Source organism: Plectropomus leopardus, chromosome 4 (genome assembly GCF_026936395.1).
Source record: "Plectropomus leopardus strain MGB_pleo_1.0 chromosome 4, ASM2693639v1, whole genome shotgun sequence".
Taxonomy (NCBI): domain Eukaryota; kingdom Metazoa; phylum Chordata; class Actinopteri; order Perciformes; family Serranidae; genus Plectropomus; species Plectropomus leopardus.
Window position 1 is genome coordinate 1,529,582 of NC_142179.1, and position 17,111 is coordinate 1,546,692.

General features: G+C 39.3%; 1 protein-coding gene across 1 annotated transcript; it reads right to left on the reverse strand.

Annotated features, from left to right (window-relative positions):
- Positions 1 to 612: 612 nt before the first annotated feature.
- Positions 613 to 16,585, reverse strand: LOC121944023 (uncharacterized). The gene is made up of 9 exons (XM_088076217.1): positions 16,519 to 16,585; positions 14,361 to 14,433; positions 14,201 to 14,250; positions 12,478 to 12,537; positions 10,432 to 10,491; positions 9,599 to 10,240; positions 9,227 to 9,265; positions 6,500 to 7,684; positions 613 to 5,031 (listed from the first exon to the last, which is right to left on the reverse strand). The coding sequence occupies exons 3-9, from the start codon at positions 14,238 to 14,240 to the stop codon at positions 2,930 to 2,932; spliced, it is 4,128 nt and encodes a 1,375-aa protein (XP_087932343.1). The 5' UTR covers positions 14,241 to 14,250; positions 14,361 to 14,433; positions 16,519 to 16,585; the 3' UTR covers positions 613 to 2,929.
- Positions 16,586 to 17,111: the final 526 nt, after the last annotated feature.

The window sequence follows — 17,111 nt, forward strand, 5'->3', positions numbered from 1 at the left end:
GACGGCTTCACTGGCAAAGACCTCCCCGCTCGACCACGACGATCCTTCAGCCTGCTCCTCGACGGTACCGTTGCATCCTCGGACTGTTTCCTCGGCTACGGATCCCCTGCCTGTCCCCGACCACGGCCCAGCGTTTTCCCCGACGACGATTCCACACGTGTTGTCGGTTCCTCGAGCTACGGGGTTTCCTACTCTCCAGCCACAGTGAGTTCCAGCTTCGTGTCTTCGCCTCGTGGGATTACCAGAGACATTAACTGGGTAATTCACCCGAAGAACGGACTGAACATTTGTGAGCTGATCTTTATTTGTGTTGGCGATAATAAAGCTTATTACCAACTGACTTTGAGTGTTGGCGTACTGCTTCTGGGTTCATACACACCCCGTTTCAGATATTTTGTTTTCGTTTCCTTGTTTATTTGATTTTTCCTCTCAGGCAAATAAAGAGAAAACACACGTTTTTTTCCCCCCAATATTTTGTTTATACAGAAAATCAAATATACGAAATTCTCACTGGTTCTTTTGTTTTTTAGTTTTCCAGGCAGTTATTAAATAACTGAATGAACGGACCATTAACGTCTCTGCAATCTTTTTCATTCAAAATATGCAGCAGGAAAAAAAAAAAACTTTTTTGGATAATTGTATTTGCTAATAGTAAAATGAATAACCACTTTAAAAAACATGCAATTATTGTTTACAAAAACACTAAAATAGTTTCTGTGTGTAATTGCACAACTTGTAATCTGAATACATTGGCCAAGAAAACACTTTTTGACAGTAATGATGACGTTCGAACCTTAAATCATAAACCACACATTTGTTAAGACATAAAAATCAGAATTTCAAACTGAGATAAGAAAGAAATCTTTTTTTAACATTTAGTTTTGGTTATATATTAAAAAGAGGGTAAATTTACAAACACTTGCTAAATCATGTCACTAAAAAAAAAATCAAGATGACATACATCCACATTCATATATATTTTTTGAAAGCAAAATACTAACGAACATGTACAAAAATAAAAATGACTATTACAGTACAACCAGTATGGCTTCAAGTAAAAATTACCTTAACTCTATCATTGTTGTATAAAAACTCAGCTAGATGAAATGTAAAATGTAAAATGTACAGCTTTAGTGTCTGTTACCCTTAAAGTTTTCCTTGATTCTAAAAAAGAAGTGCACTCAGTAAAGTGCACATCTCCACCGAGCAATACAATACGATTCAAAACCATCACTGAAGCCAGAAAAACGTATTTTAACAAAGCTGCAGCGCGTTGAACAGACATCAGTTTCTCCTGCTTAGAGGCACTGTATTTGAAACACAGACAGCTGCGGCTAAATGTATTTTTAATCACTAAAACAGCCGGAAATCCTTGATTCATGACGTTCATAATCGGACTGTGAACAGTATTAACTTTGTCTACAACCAACAGCACAACAAAGTGGGAAATAACAATAAAATCAGACAGAAAATGAAACAATTTAACTGCATAGACAGCTTACTTGTTTATGGCAGAAGCACAAATGTCAAAGAAAAACAACAAAATCTACAAGTCTGCAAAATTCAGCAGGCAGAAGGCTCCTCGCTCACCAGATACTTTTGCTTTGACAGTGATTTTGGTGTAAGATACTAAAACCAAAAGCCCCCTTTTGCAGTATAATTTGCTGGCGGACTGTATGCGACTGTTGGCGTCCCTTTTCAGTGTCAAGTTTTAATGTTTCAAGAATGTTCCTCTGAAAGTTTGGGCAACATTCTCTAGAAACATGAAAAAAAAAAGTTGTTTTTTTTTTTAAATTGTTAATATATCACACTATATTGCAATTTCATCTAAAAAAGTTGGCAGATCTCAGTCCTCAATAACATGTTCTGAATGTTACTTTGAAAACGTTCTTCCTTTGTTCTCATGTAACATTGTTGGAACGTTTTAAAATAGCACATTTTATTAATTATTGCCTCAACTTTAACAAAACATCCTTGCAATGTTGAAGTTAAAACGTCACGTCTTATTCACCTTAAAGAAACATTACTTTAGATGAAACATCCATAAAATGTTCTTTGAACATTAAATTAAAATATTTTCTTTAAAACATTATTGCAACTTGTAGGTAACCGTAGCCAGTGTTGTGGGAACGTTGCCTGCTAACTGGGACGTCACTGGCTTCAGCTGAGAAAACAGCCCAACTGAACTGTCTGCGTAACGATATGCCGCCACGCGGCCGGGTGGCACCTGCTGCGGCAGCATGATACACCGACTGGTGGTGTTACTTTGTAACATGGGCGGACGGCACCTGTTGTGTCGGCATGATACGCCGCTGGACGGTGTGTCATGTTAAAAAACTGCAGGTATCAATGTCAATAAGGAGCACGACGGTCCCTATAAGGCAGGTGAGAGTGGCAGTGGGTGGACTGAACAAAACTAAGACTTTGACACAGACGGTTGGTGTTTGCTGCTCGTCTGAATGTGATATTTTTTTCCTGCACTTCACCATGTGCCCTTTCCCCCTAAAACTAATCATTTTTGCCCTTGTTGTGAAATCTTAGGAATGTGGCTTTTGTTGATGACCTGGCGTTGGTTGCGATGTGATTTTGTTGCTGAAATACAACCACCTGCCTCTGTAGCATAATCCCGTCAACGGTGTCACATCGAAACATCAACAGCGGACGCAGAAGGACACGTAAAGCGTAATATACAGGCGTGGAAGTCCACTGGCAAAGCGGCAACACGTGAGCACTTGGGATGAGAAGGTTTAGGAAGAGCCTGGTGTGAACCAGCAGGTCTTTATAACACTGTAGACCAGAGCGTTGCAAGTATTTGCTCTTTTCAGCTCATCTTGTGGTGACTCTTTTGTCTGAAGTGCCAGAGCTTTAGAATAAAAATGCGTGATGCAACTCGTCACTTTTTGTGACGTTTTGGAATAATTGAATTTGATCATGAAATGAAGCAGGACTGTTGCTCCTGTGGGGTCAAAAGTTTCTCCTTCAGCTGATTTATTTCTTTTTCGTGTTTTTTCTGCAGTTCATTGAGTTCTTCCTCCTGATTGTCCTGGGCCAGAAGCTGATGTCTCAGCGCCTCCATTTCTTGTTCGTGATTCCTCTGCAGTTCGTCTATTTTTGCCCGCTCATTTCTTTCATTTTCCTCCAGGAGTTTCTGTTTGAATTCATCCATTTTTTCCTCATGGGTTTTCTGTAATTTGTGCAGCTGTCTCTTCTGATTTTGTTCCTCTTGGTTCAGCAATTCCAGCCTCAGATCATTGATTTGTTTTTCATGATTTAGGTGCAGCGTAGCCCTTCGTATGCGCTGATCTTCCTTTTTTTGGGTCGAAAGTTGCTTCTCTAAGATTTTCATTTCTTGGCTGTGTTTTTTCTTCAGTCTGTCTATTTGTTCCTTCTCCTTTCTTCTGCTTTGGGCTGAAAGGTCTTTCTTGAGGTTCTCCTCCTCTCTTGAGTGGGTTTCCCGCATCGCCCTTAATTTCTTCCTGTTTTCTTTCTTTTGGGTCAGAAGTATCAGGATCAAGTCGGCCATTTCTTGTTTGTGTTTGTCCTGCAGTTCATCCATGGTTTGTTTCAGACTTTTTTCAGTGTGGCTCGAGAGGACGTTCAGCCGGTCGTATTCCTCCTGCTTCCTCTTCATGTCTTTCTCCTGCTGTTCCTTCAGGTCCATCACTTCCTTCATGTGTGTTTCGATCAGAGCTGCAAAGTCTCTTTCCTTGTTCTCTCTGAATTCATTGAACTCTTCGGCTTTATGTCTGGCGTCCTCCTCATACTTTGTCTTTATTTTCTCCAGTTCTGTCCTGAAGTTTTCCTCCAAATCTCTCAGCTTCTTTTCCTCCTGCTCCTGTCTGATTTGGTCCTCTTCATTTCTTTTCTTTTCGTAATTTCTTCTCTCCTTCTCATATTCTTCTTGGAGCTTTTTCAGTCTCGTCTGCTCCTCCCGTTGTCTCTGGTCATTTTCTTGATATCGTTTATCCCACCACTCTTTTTGCTTTTTCTCCTCCTTCTCTCGTTTTTTTCTCATCACCTCTCTGCTCTCTGCCAGCTTTCTGTCGATGGTTTCTTTCGACTCTGATTCGGATCTTATTTGTTGCTCCAAAGCTTCAACTTTTTGTTCCCACTCCTGCCGTTCAATTTCTTCCTGTTGTTCTCTCTTCCTGTCTTCTTCTTCTCTCTTTCCCCGTTCCTTCCTTCTCTCTTCACGTTCCTTGTTGATGTTTTCTTCCATTACTTTAAGCTGTTTTGCTCTCAGTTTTCTCTCCTCTTGAATTTCGTCTCTCTGTTCATCCATTCTTCTTTTCATCTCTTGCATTTCTTCCTTGTGTTTTCTTTTAAGTTCTTCCCTCTCTATCCTCATCTCCTCTTCCTTCTCCTTCAGTATTTCATTGACTGCCTTTTGTATCGCGGCCTCGGCCTCCTTGAACATCTCGTTAGTGTAGCATCTGCCTCCATTTGTCCTCACCATAGTGTCAATCTTGGTTATCAGCTCGCTGACTTGCGTGCGGTTGCTTTCATCGTAGTTGTCAAACACGTGGCATCCTCCTCCACATTTGCCGATCATGTTCTTGAATGATTGATCACATCTTTTTTCAATGTACTCTTTAATGGACCGCTTCTCCCGCCTCAGTTTATCTCCTCCAGTTAACAGAATGATGGTGAATTGTTCAGCATTCTTGCCAAAGACTCTCTTGATGAGTTTTAGTGTCTCCTTCTCTTCTGGTGTGAATCTGCCGATTTGTAACACCAACAGGAAGACATGTGGTCCTGGAGCCAGAAGACTGATGCATTTCGACAGCTCCTCGGTGACTTCCTCCTGGCTCAAACTGTTGTCGAAAAGACCAGGAGTGTCGACCACAACAACAGGACGACCGTCCACCTCACCCACTGCTTTCTTACACACTTTGGTGACTGATATTTGGCTTGATTCAGCTTCAAACTCTTCCCGTCCAAGAATGGTGTTTCCTGAAGAGCTCTTTCCACAACCAGTTTTCCCGACCAGCACAATCCTGAGACAGTCTGGACGCTGCTTCTCCACCTCACCTGAAAGAAAATGTCCGGAGGATGGATTAGGACACCTAGTTTCTTTTAATGACTCACTAATATTTATATTAACATTTATACAGAACCGCAAATCCAAGAAACTTGGAACACTGTGTAAAATCTAAAATAAAACAATGCAATGATTTGCAAATCTGTTTCGACCTATATTTAATTGGATAGAGCATAAAGACAAGATATGTAATGTTCAAACCAAAAATTGAAATAGCTTTTTGTAAAATATACCCTTGTTCTGAATTTTAAGCCTGCAACACATTTTAAAAAAAGTTAGGACAGGAGCAACTAAAGACAGTTGTGAACATTTCGCAGGTAAATGCGTTAATAGGTGACCCAAAAGTAGCTTTAAGTACTTTGAGTAGTTTATACTTTAGTTTACTTGTCCTAGCAGGTTTATCAGATCCACCTTTGTTGTGAAAGTCTTAAGACCTTGATGATGCTTTCTGGTGAAAATTGTAAGTTTTATTCCAACAGTGCTGCCGTGGCGTGGTGCCCATTTTGAAGCTTTCACCAGTAAACTTGAAGTTGTTGTAAGTTGAGCCTACATTGTCCAATCCGCAAACAATTTGTCATGCTTGATATGAGTCCTTGCCTCAAAACCTCTGCATGCCAAAATTGAGTTATAGTCATAGCCCCACCTACTGACAACAGGAAATGACGCGTTTTATACTCTGATGTGGTCCTTACAGATTCAGCTCAAATATGGTAAGAAAAGCCTGAAGACATCGATGATGCCTCCTTGTGAAGATTTTTAAGTTTTTATTGAATGCCATTGCCATAGTGAAGCACTATTTGCCGTGAAACAGAAAATTGTAACTTCACTGTACAATAGTAGACTGGACATCTTATCCTCTGAGCAAAAGGACCATCCAGATTATTACAAAGTCCAAAGCCAGCATCTGTGAGGCACATTAATGCTGTAAGGTACATACAGGTTTTAGAGCAACATATGCTGCCATCCAGGCTACATATTTTTCAGGGACACCCCTGTTTATTCCAGCAAGACAATGAGACACATTGTGCATGTGCTCCAACAGTGTGGTTTCGTAGTCAAAGAGTTTAGCGACTAGACTGTTCAGTCCAGACCTGTCAGAGCATTATGAAGCACAGCATACGACAACAGAAACCCCTGCTGCTGACACACTTAAGTCAGATATCAAGCAAGAATGGGAAAGAATTATACTTAAAAACAATTAAAATAAGGAAAAGGAGCTGTGACACAGTGATCAAACTTGCCTGTTACAACCTGTTTTGGAACCTGCAAATTCAGTTTGAGTGTATAATTACAAAAAAACTCCCAAACAAATCAGTTTGAACATAAGTATCTTGTCTTTGTTCTGCACTCAACTGAACATTGCTCCAAAATGATTTGTAAATAATTTATTCTGGTATTATTTGCACATTACACATCCTCCTATTTTTTTTGGCATTGAGATTGAATTGCAGTACTCACAGCTGACGGGGCTCGTTCTTCTCAGGTCATTCAGTTCAGCATGTAGTGTGCTGATCTTTTCTATTTGCGCAAACGCAAATGTTTCTGTCGTGTAGCAGCATGGTTTCTCTTGGTATGGTCTCCAATTCATTTTTTCCACAGCATCCAGCAGCTCTGGGATCTGCTGCTGGTCCTTGATGTTAAGAACTTCATAAATCCCTCCACAGCTGTCGCAGAGCTCCTGGATGTCTCGGTTTTCCTTGAGAAAGTTAACAACAGCTGGAGCTGTAGGATCTGACTCCACAGTGAACAGAATCAAGGTGAAGTCATTGACTCGAGAGCTGAATGTGTCCTGGATGGTCTTTAACTCTCCCTTGTCTTCATCGGTGAGGGGACCCACACGTAGGACCAGGATGAAGGCGTGGACGCCCTCAGGATCACAGAGGGACACACACCTGAATGATTCCTCCATCACCGCCTCCTGAGGTTTTCCATACAGGGCAGGCAGCTCCACCAGGGACACTGGACGTCCACACACCTCTCCCTGATGTTTAACACTCTCTGGATGAAGCTCTGTCTGACCTAAAATGGCCTTGGCTGCTGAAGTCTTCCCTGCTCCTGTCTTCCCACACAGAACCAGGTTTAAAGATGGTCTCATGGACTCAGACTTCGGTCTGATGGTCTCTTCAGCGAAGGTGAGGAAGGATCCTCTGTTTTCACGCACAATGTTCTCCATCTTCTGCATCAGTGACGTATGGTCGTTTTGAGCCATGCTGTAGTGTCTTCCTCCACAGTCTTCAATGAGCTGACTGACAGACTGACGTGTTTCACCGCCCTCGTGTGTCGTAATGACCATCGAGTGTTTAAAAGCGTCTCGACCAAACAGACTCAGGATGAACATCAGCGTTTTTCTGTTATTCTCTGTGACTTCAGACGGTTTCACTAACAGCAGCAGGACATTCGGTCCAGGAGGACAAAGAGTCACAAAGTTCTTTATCTCCTCTATGACTGCTTCCACACACAGACTGAACATGTTAGGAGTTTTCACCACTTTCAGGGGCTTTCCTCTCCACTTTCCATGGACGACCTCACATTGCTTGCTTGGGTTTATGGGATAACACTGGAAATGTTTGCTCCCAATGATGAAGTTGCAGAGTGTCTTCTTTTTGACCTCAGTTCCAAACATCACGATCCTGAGTTCACGTGCTATGAAATCAGAAATCAAAAACGAAAAATTAACAAGACTTGAATGAGCGCATTTTCATCCTTCACACTGATTCTTCATCATAGACTGTATATAAAGACGGACGATGCACCCCAAAATACTCCCTCTGTGCTGAACAAGAAACGGTCATTCAGAGGCGGATTCTGCGCAGTAGCGATATCCATGATGGGGAGCTCCCGCGAAAACACCTGTCCAGCCAACTGTGAGCAGTCCCCTTAAATGCAAGCGCACTGATTGGCTGTCACAGCTGTCAATCATAGTGGAAAAGCCCGCTTTCTGTATAATTGAAAAACTCAGTAAAACTGAAACTTTTCATAAAAACAATCACTTGAACAAACATCAGGGGGATGAGAACTACCTTCAATGACTGAAATCATCTTTGGGAAAATTTATCTGGTGTGTAATCTGAGTTCTGAGTTTGATCTATGTCCCATACACTAACATGGAGGGGCGGGCTTTAGGACCTATACTGCCGACAGACACCAGGGGGCGATACACACTGAATAGCTTCACTTCCGTTTTTATATACATTTATGTTCATTTATTAATTAGTTCACGCATCATTTTAACTCCCAAATTCCAAAGAGTGGGAATCACTAGAGCCCCGAGACAATATTATCACAATACTTTATGACACAATATTATCGCACTTTTAAATGTTTTGCAATATACTGAATATCAAGGTAGAGTTTTCAACATCAGGTTTTATCTTATAAAAAGTTTTTAGTCCATGCATCTTACTTTAGTCAATTTTATTGCAGCAGCATGTTTGTATCTAGTGGACTGAAAGAAGAATGGATGTTTTTATACGGGTGAGCTACCAGAAGTTTAGTTTTTATTTACAGTAATAACTAGACGGACGGAGATTTCTTCAGTTTGATAGTAGAAGACTTTATATAATAAAAAATTGATTCATGATGTCTGTGTATTTATACAATATTACCACACAAAATACAGTGATACTATACTGTATTCATTTTTTTCTCCCACCCCTATAAATTTACAGATCTCTTCCATGATTTTAAGGTAAATTTTTATGACCAAAGATTCTCTTGGTCAGACGTCTTACACATGTGGAAGAGGGATCCCTCCTCAGTTGCTCTCCCTCAGGTTTCTACCATCTTTCCCCGTTTAACAGTATTTTAAGGGAATTTTTCCAAGGACAGAGGGATGCTGTATGTTGTAAAGACCTCTGAGGCTAATTGGGATTACAGATCAAATTGATATATTGATAATTATTACATATAATTATATACAAAAAATTACCATGCCCCATTGGATTGGCCTACAAAGATCTTCATCTTGACTAATCTGTAAAGCACTTTGGGTATTAACTGTGATTATTTTAAATAAATTTGCCTTTTTTTGTCGATGGTTTTGTCAAAATGGTTGTTTCATTTTCTTTTAGAGTAAAATTTTCATAGTTTCTGCCAAATCTGACTGATACTACAGCTGTCATCATATATCTCAGTGGTACATATTTCTACCGTTTGTATCTGGATAATAAAATATGCGTTACTTACACTGATGAGACGTGGCAAATTTTCTGGGAGCTTTCAGAGCTGTAAAAGACACAGTGGTGTCAAAAACAATAGTATGATTTCAGTTATTTGTGGTAACTATATATGGTGGGGAGATAAAGCTAACCTGTCGTTCGTTTTGTGATTAAAGCACCGAATTTGGTACAGATATAACGTCATATATTTAAAAGTAATCTGGATATGGAGCCCCTGCAGATTGTCTGTCTCTGGACCATGGCAGCTGTTTTCCAAAATTTAAGAAATGTAACCAAATCTCTGCCAAATTTGGTGCTTTTATCACAAAATGAACGATTGTTATGATATATTGAGCTATGCCGCTCCACTAAAAGTCCTGAATCACTGTCCTGAACTCACCAGAAGCTTTTGGACGGTCCACTTTCTGACGGCCTTCTTCGGTTTGTTTCGGGTTTTCCTGATAATGAGTTAAACTCGCTGCTGCATCCTCAGACAGATCACAGCTCACATGCTCTCCAGAGTTCTCCTTTGCTGTTTGACCCAAACGTGTTAACAGCTCTGAACGTTCGAGGTTCTTCTGCTTCAGGTGTCTGTATCTACATTTCTTGATCAGGTCTTTTAAGGGCTGCTCTGGTTCATCTTTGTCTGTGAAACCTGAACTCTCCTCTCTGGGTGGTGATATCAGGATCAATGAATGATCGAATGATTGATCACTGAAGAGTTTCAGGACTCTGCAGAGTCTCAGTTTTTGTTCCTCAGTGAAGTTTTCAGGCTGCAGAACCAGCAGGAACACATGAGGTCCAGGATCAGAGAGTCTCATACAGTCTTCAACATGTCCTTGCAGTTTGTCTTCAGAGATGTTGGGATGCAGCAGATCTGGAGTGTTGATCAGAACGATGTCTTTCTCCTCCAGCTGTCCTTTGACTCTCAGACAGTCTGGTTCTTCTTCAGTGTAAAACAGGGTCGCTCCCAGTATGAAGTTCCCAGCCGAGCTCCTCTGAGACCAGCTGTTCCCCAGCAGGACGACCCTCAGCTCAGACACTGAGAAGAACATTTTGTTAATCACTTATCATCTCTTTCAAGTAAAATAATGTGACCACAGAGTTGATGCATATATAATAAAGCATTTAAAAATCATTACTAAACTGTTTTTAAAGATCACCCATAAAAACCTGCAAATTTAAATCCAATCAAACACAAGAACAACTCTGACAGTGTGCAGCTGGACTCACAGTTGGGTGGTATGAGTTCATAGCTGCTGCTGAGCTCGAGAGGTCGAGGTTCATCTTCAACTGTGAGGATAAAGAAAGGTACATATTAACAGGCATGCTGAGTACATTAACAAGAAAATCATGTCAATGTGCAGTTATTGTGAGTTTTTGCATAAAGAGTTGTGATTTACTACTTCTTTAGTCTTGAGATTTTTTTTTTTGGGTGGGGGGGGGGGTGCACAGTGATATTATATCAATTCACGGCCACCAAGTATCGATTTTTTATTGTATTAATTGCAAACATGAAATAAAGCCTTTAGTGCTGCAGAAACAACATCAGTTGCTTTTTCAGTCCACAGGACGGCGCTGTTGAGCCGTTTGCTGGTGAGGTCGGCAGAGCTGATTCACTGTGCAGGAGAAACAGGCGTTTACATCCAACGTGTGGATTTATTTTGGAATTTTTTACAAGGAAGGGACGAAAGAGATGGACATGACTCGTGGGGTTTGCAACGAGTGCCGCGAGAAGGTAAAATGCTGTGGAAATACGACGAACCTCACGGTTCACTTCACTCTGGAGAAAGTGCCAGCCGACAAGCTAATGAAAAACCAGCTGACACTCGACACGCTCAGCTGGTCAAAGCTGCCCCCAAATTCAGAGCGAGCGGAGAAAATAACTCAGTCCATCGCATACTTTATGAGTAAATACTGCCAGCTGTACAACATCGGGGAAAACGATGGCTTTGCAGATAAAAACCGAGTGGTCGTCACTGACAACGTGAACATGCTGAGATGCTTCTCTGATTGGATTAACAGATTTTGATAGTTTTCCTTTGTGGATATAACATGCAGTTAGAAAAAAAGGTTATATGTAAATCGCAATACATCGCAGTACTCTACATATCGCAAAATATTAAGAATTGCAATAATACTATGCTATAATAATGATAGTATTGTATCTGAAGTTAAGTATCGTGATAAAATCATATCGCGGGTTAAGTATCGTGACAATATTGTATTGTGATAATATTGTATTTTGAGTAAAATATTGTGATATCATATCGTGAGTTAAGTATCGTGATAAATTGTATTGTGATATTATTGTATCTTGAGTAAAGTATTGTGATAATATCATATCGCGGGTTAAATATCGTGATAATATTATATTGTGATAATATTGTATCTTGAGTAAAATATAGTGATAATGTCATATTGTGAGTTAAGTATCATGATAATATCATATAGCCAGTTAAGTATCGTGATAATATTATATCGTGAGTTAAGTATCATGTTAATATTGTATCGTGAGGCCACTGGTGATTCCCGCCCCTAATTGTTTCCACCTTGATCAAACTAACATATGTGACAGCTTAAGCAGAGCACCAAAGCCGCCTGGTCTCCGTATGACCAATAAAACGTTGGTGATTTAGATCCAATAGTCGTTCTCAGCCACGTCCCTCTGATCCACACGTTTTTAACAGGTTTACATCCCTCAGATCGCATATATGAATGTTCCTGTTTCTGTCTTCTGCACATTTTAATGGACAAAATGTAAAAACTTTCCATGACTTTTTTTTTAGGACCCATAACTTTTCTAACTTTCTTGGCATTCTTGTCAAAATAGCAAATTCAAACTCTGTTCGACATGCATAAAGATAGCAACAGAACACGGAAAGAAAATTAAGAAAATTGCATGACATTGAAAAAAAACACACCTTGACGCTTTGTTACGTCGACAGCTACAGAAATTAAATTTATCGTTACGATACATCAACTGGAAGGTTACCCACGTAAGATTACTGTCACAATGACTTAAAACACAACAAACTTTGCTGACTTTAACAAAACTCTCAATGATTTTGACAAATTCTGTGACTTTTCCAGGCCTGGAAAATGGGACTGTGAAATTTCATGACTTATCCAGGTTTTCCATGACCGTGGAAATGTGGTATTTTAGTATTTTTTTCATGTCTGTGACAGATGAAGACACTGAAACTGCAGTGAAACGTGGTATAAAGTCAGCATGACCATGAAAACATCATTTTGACTGTTTCCGTTGGTTTGACTCACAGTGCAGATGCTCGAAGTCGAGACTGCTGCGCCTCTTGATCTTTGTTTCATCATCATCATCTGCAAAAATAAAAGATCAAAAACACACATCAAAGTCTGCAGAAACAAAAATCACAGAAAACGTTTGGGTCGTCTTCTCACCGTCCCAACAATCACCGTCTTTGCTTTTGTTGAAATTAAGCCTTAACCCTTTGCAACCTGAAAAAAGTTTTGCTATTTTCCTCCTGATTAAAAAAAGGTTCGTCTTCAGCTGAGTTCAAAGCATCTCCTGAAAACAAAACAGAAATCAAACCAGAAGCTTTTTAGCCAACATGAAATAAACGGAGCACCTTTCACCTCCCGTTGTTTCACGTTCATTTACACGAATCTTTGCATCAAATCAGACTTTAAAAGGTTTTTCTTCACTGAGTTTGTTGCATCTATCGGCTGCTGTCTTTATTTATGCATTTATGCATTAAGCGTGTTCATGGTGCCGTTATGCGCTGCGTGCTCGCGGGTGCTGATGCTGGATCAGGACTGAGACTAACGGTTCGCTGATGTTAGTGATGTTATCTCCTTCAGGTCTTCACGCATTCATCGTCCTGCAGACTGTAGAGTTTTTCAGGTGCTTCAACACAGACAAAACTTTTATGCACTCTTTCTTTTCTACGGTTTGGTCTCTACTGAATCCAAAATACTTCCAGACAACCGATGACGGTGGTTCGTTGTGCCGTCTGCAGTCCCAGCAGCAGCACCGTTTTTCTCGGGTTGCGGCCGCAGGGTGCATGTTAGTTTGGCTGTTAGTTTAGGGAGCGTTTGATTTGATGTGCAGCACTTTTTTCCATAAGCAGAACATTTTAAATGTCCATATCATAGTCGATCATGTTCATATTATCATGGGAGGCCAAAACTGTGACGGTGATTAACACTGGAGTCACTGTGCAGCCCTGATGTCAAGACACACAATTTGTCATTTTGACTATTTTCCACCTGATGAGGTCATTTTGACCATATTTGGCATATGGAGGAAATACATGCTATTTCCACTAGGTGACCTGTCACAGTCAATGTAGCTGCTGATCACTGACATATCCCAGACTGTCAGCAGCTACACTCACACACTGACATATCCCAGACTGTCAGCAGCTACACTCACACACTGACATATCCCAGACTGTCAGCAGCTACACTCACACACTGACATATCCCAGACTGTCGGCAGCTACACTCACACACTGACATATCCCAGACTGTCGGCAGCTACACTCACACACTGACATATCCCAGACTGTCGGCAGCTACACTCACACACTGACATATCCCAGACTGTCAGCACCTAAAATTTTTTTAAAAATCTACTCTGCATGTAGTAAATTGAAAAATCGATTTTTATTTTTAATTAAATAATTTTTCGTGTTTTTTTCCATGTAAAAACGTAACAGCATCGTGAAAAAAATCTGACATTCAAAGGACAAAAAAACTGAAAATGAATGTTTGATATTTATGATTAGGACTGATGTTTCATACGTATATTATTTTTTAAGATTTGACTTTGAAAAGCACATTTTGTGCAAAGAGCCATGCGAGTGTGTGTGATATTAAAATGGGGCCTAAGGACTTAAATTATGACTGCTTCTGAACTGATCTTCTTATTCTTATTTTTGACTGAAACTCTGAGGACAGAAGTCTTTCATTATGAGTCTCACATGTGGACAGTGAGAGAGGACAGTCTGACAGGACTCACCTGATGCTGCGGTCGCCATGACGCGCTCTGCTGAAAACATCAGAGATCACCTGGAGGGAAAACTTCAAATATTAAAATGTCTCTGACGCTCTTTACACGCTCAGAAAGACATCATGAACTGAAATGAATTCATGTCTTTGGACAGACAGTGAGGACCTACGAGTGTCAGAGCTGCTCAGTGTGTCCTCTGAGGACTCCTGCAGATGTCAAACAGCTCTGCGTGTCCATCCGTCCTGCAAAACACGTCAACAAGCCGTCACTCAAAGTCTGTTTTCACCCTGAGTGTCAGAGGCTGTGAAACGTCCACACTCGTCTCTGACATTAACACTTTATTTTAACGTCGTGTGTGTCCATCGCTCGTGTGTCCTCTGTCTTATGACCTTAATCATTTACATATAGATTTTTTATTATTTAAGGGTTTTTTAAAAAAAACTTTTACTTATTTATTTATTTATGTATTTATCTGTTTATTTCTTTTTTAAACTTTGAACTGTCATTTATTTACTTATGTATTTTGTTGTTTTTTTGTTGTTTTTTTACTTTGAACTGTGTATTCCTTTGCCTTCGTTAATTACTTACTTTTCTTTAATTTCATTTTTTTATTGATGGATTGATTTTAACTCTGAACCGTGTACTTCCTGCTTGGCCTTAGTGTGTTTTTTCACTCCTCAGGAGGGCACCAGCGTGCCAATATACATATTGATCTATTGATTGATTGATTTATTCCTGTGCTGGTCGTTTGTAAATGCTTGTACGGTCTGTAAACTGTTAAAACCGATTTGCCTTAATATAAATATATATATATATCTTTGCCTTTATTTATATGCATTGTATGCATGTTATTGATTTGTCTGTATTTAACTTAAAAATGCTGATAAAAAAAAGAAATTCACATGAATTTATTTATTTATTTAAAGAAAAATATATAAATCTATATAAATGTTATATTTATTTGAAATAAAAATATTATTCAGCTCACATGTTGGGAGAACAGGCAGTGAAAGCTGAAACATTTGACACTTTGAGCGTCTTCATGTGAGGCCGCTCTCAGGTCGTACTTTGACACGGTGACTAACTGACGGCCGCTCCTTCAAAAACACGGACGGTTTCCTCGTGTCCTGACTCACTAAAACCAGGAGGACTGAACATAGTCCAGCACCTCCACCAGGAAAAAAACCTGCAGATTTAACTTTAACAACAGTGAAACATGCAGCAGCAGCAGGACAGGTTCAGTCAGGACGCTGCGAGAGATTCTTCTTTTTCCACAGAAAATGTTCAAAAATGAAGAAATCCAAACGTTTGTCCAAATGTCTGAATGTAACTTCAAATGTCTGAATGTAACTTCAGATGTTTGAATGTAACTTCAGATGTTTGAATGTAACTTCAGATGTTTGAATGTAACTTCAGATGTTTGAATGTAACTTCAGATGTCTGAATGTAACTTCAGATGTTTGAATGTAACTTCCTGTCGGAGTTTGAAAATATTCCATAAAACAACAACCACAACAACAATAATATTAAATAAGTCAACTTGTGTTTCTCAAAATTCATCTTTTTAAACGTATTTTTTTAACAACAAATACGTTTTCAAAAAAATGTCATAAATTACTTCTAACTTAAAGATAAGAAATGATGTATTATTGTTGTTGATGATGTTGATGTTAACCTCTTTAATGGAGAAATTTCATATTCATAAAGTCAAATCCTCTGACTCATTGTAAACAATAAGAAATGCATTTTTAACTAACGCTCACCCAGAATTATATTATTATTATCATTATTATTAACACTCCAAATATTGATTATTATTATCATTATTTGGAGTGGCAGAAATCTGTCATCCATTCATTTATTCCTTTTTATTTCACTTATTGCCATTGCCTCGTGTCATCTTTGTATTTTGAGTTTTTGAATCGGTATCATTGACTGTTTGTACTTTATATTCTAAATAAAGTTTAAAAAAAAAGAAAAAAGGAACCGGTCAGAATAAAAAAAGTCCTCTAAAAATGGCGGAATTCCCTCTGATATTCATCCATCAGAAAAAAACAATAAACGGCTAAATTTAGGTTGAACAGAAACTATTTGAGGTGTTTTTTGGTTGAATCTGTCTGAATCATTTTCCTCTGAATCCTAAAATCACCTCAAACACAAACTCAGTTTTCTTGCAGGACGTTTGGCGGCTTTTTTTGGAGCCAAAGTTACTTTTGAATCCATAAAATCATCGATTCTCCTCACAGACTCCAGATCACCTGCAGATCTCCCTCTGTCAGCACTTTTAATCGATCATTTCTTTGATTTGTTTTTATCGGTTTACTCACCGGCTGAGGTCTGAGCGGCGCCATCACGCGACACTAAAGAGAAAGTAAAAAATGCCGGAAATGCGCGCGACACCTGCGCGTTCATGTACGTCTCAGAGGATCAGGAACCCTCCCAAACCTGGACCACATCAGTTTTTGTTTTTTTGGGGTTTTTTTTTTTGGTGCTGCGCTCAGACACGTTTTGACAAGTTGTTTAACTCTTTCAAACCGGTGAACACTGATTTGATTTCCTGCAGAGACACGAAGAAGGAAGTGAGCAGGAAATATCGCGCTCACTGCACAATATTAATAAAGAAAAAAAAACAGTGAAAAGAAGATTACATTCATAATTATTAGAAATATATATTCAAAATCCTATAATAGAAAAATACCAATTTTTGTGGTCAAATTTCAGTACTTCTTCAGTCATTTTATTGTTGGTTTTATTTTATTTTTTACTTTTTGTGTGCTTAATTTCAGGTAATTTTCCTCAAATCTTCTATTAATTTTTTAGGCCATGTGTTGTTAAGTTGCTCATTGACGTCTACCTTTTTTTAAATTGCAAGAAATCAAACTAATTTGCTCAAATTTCCAAGGGTTAAAAAGTTTGATGA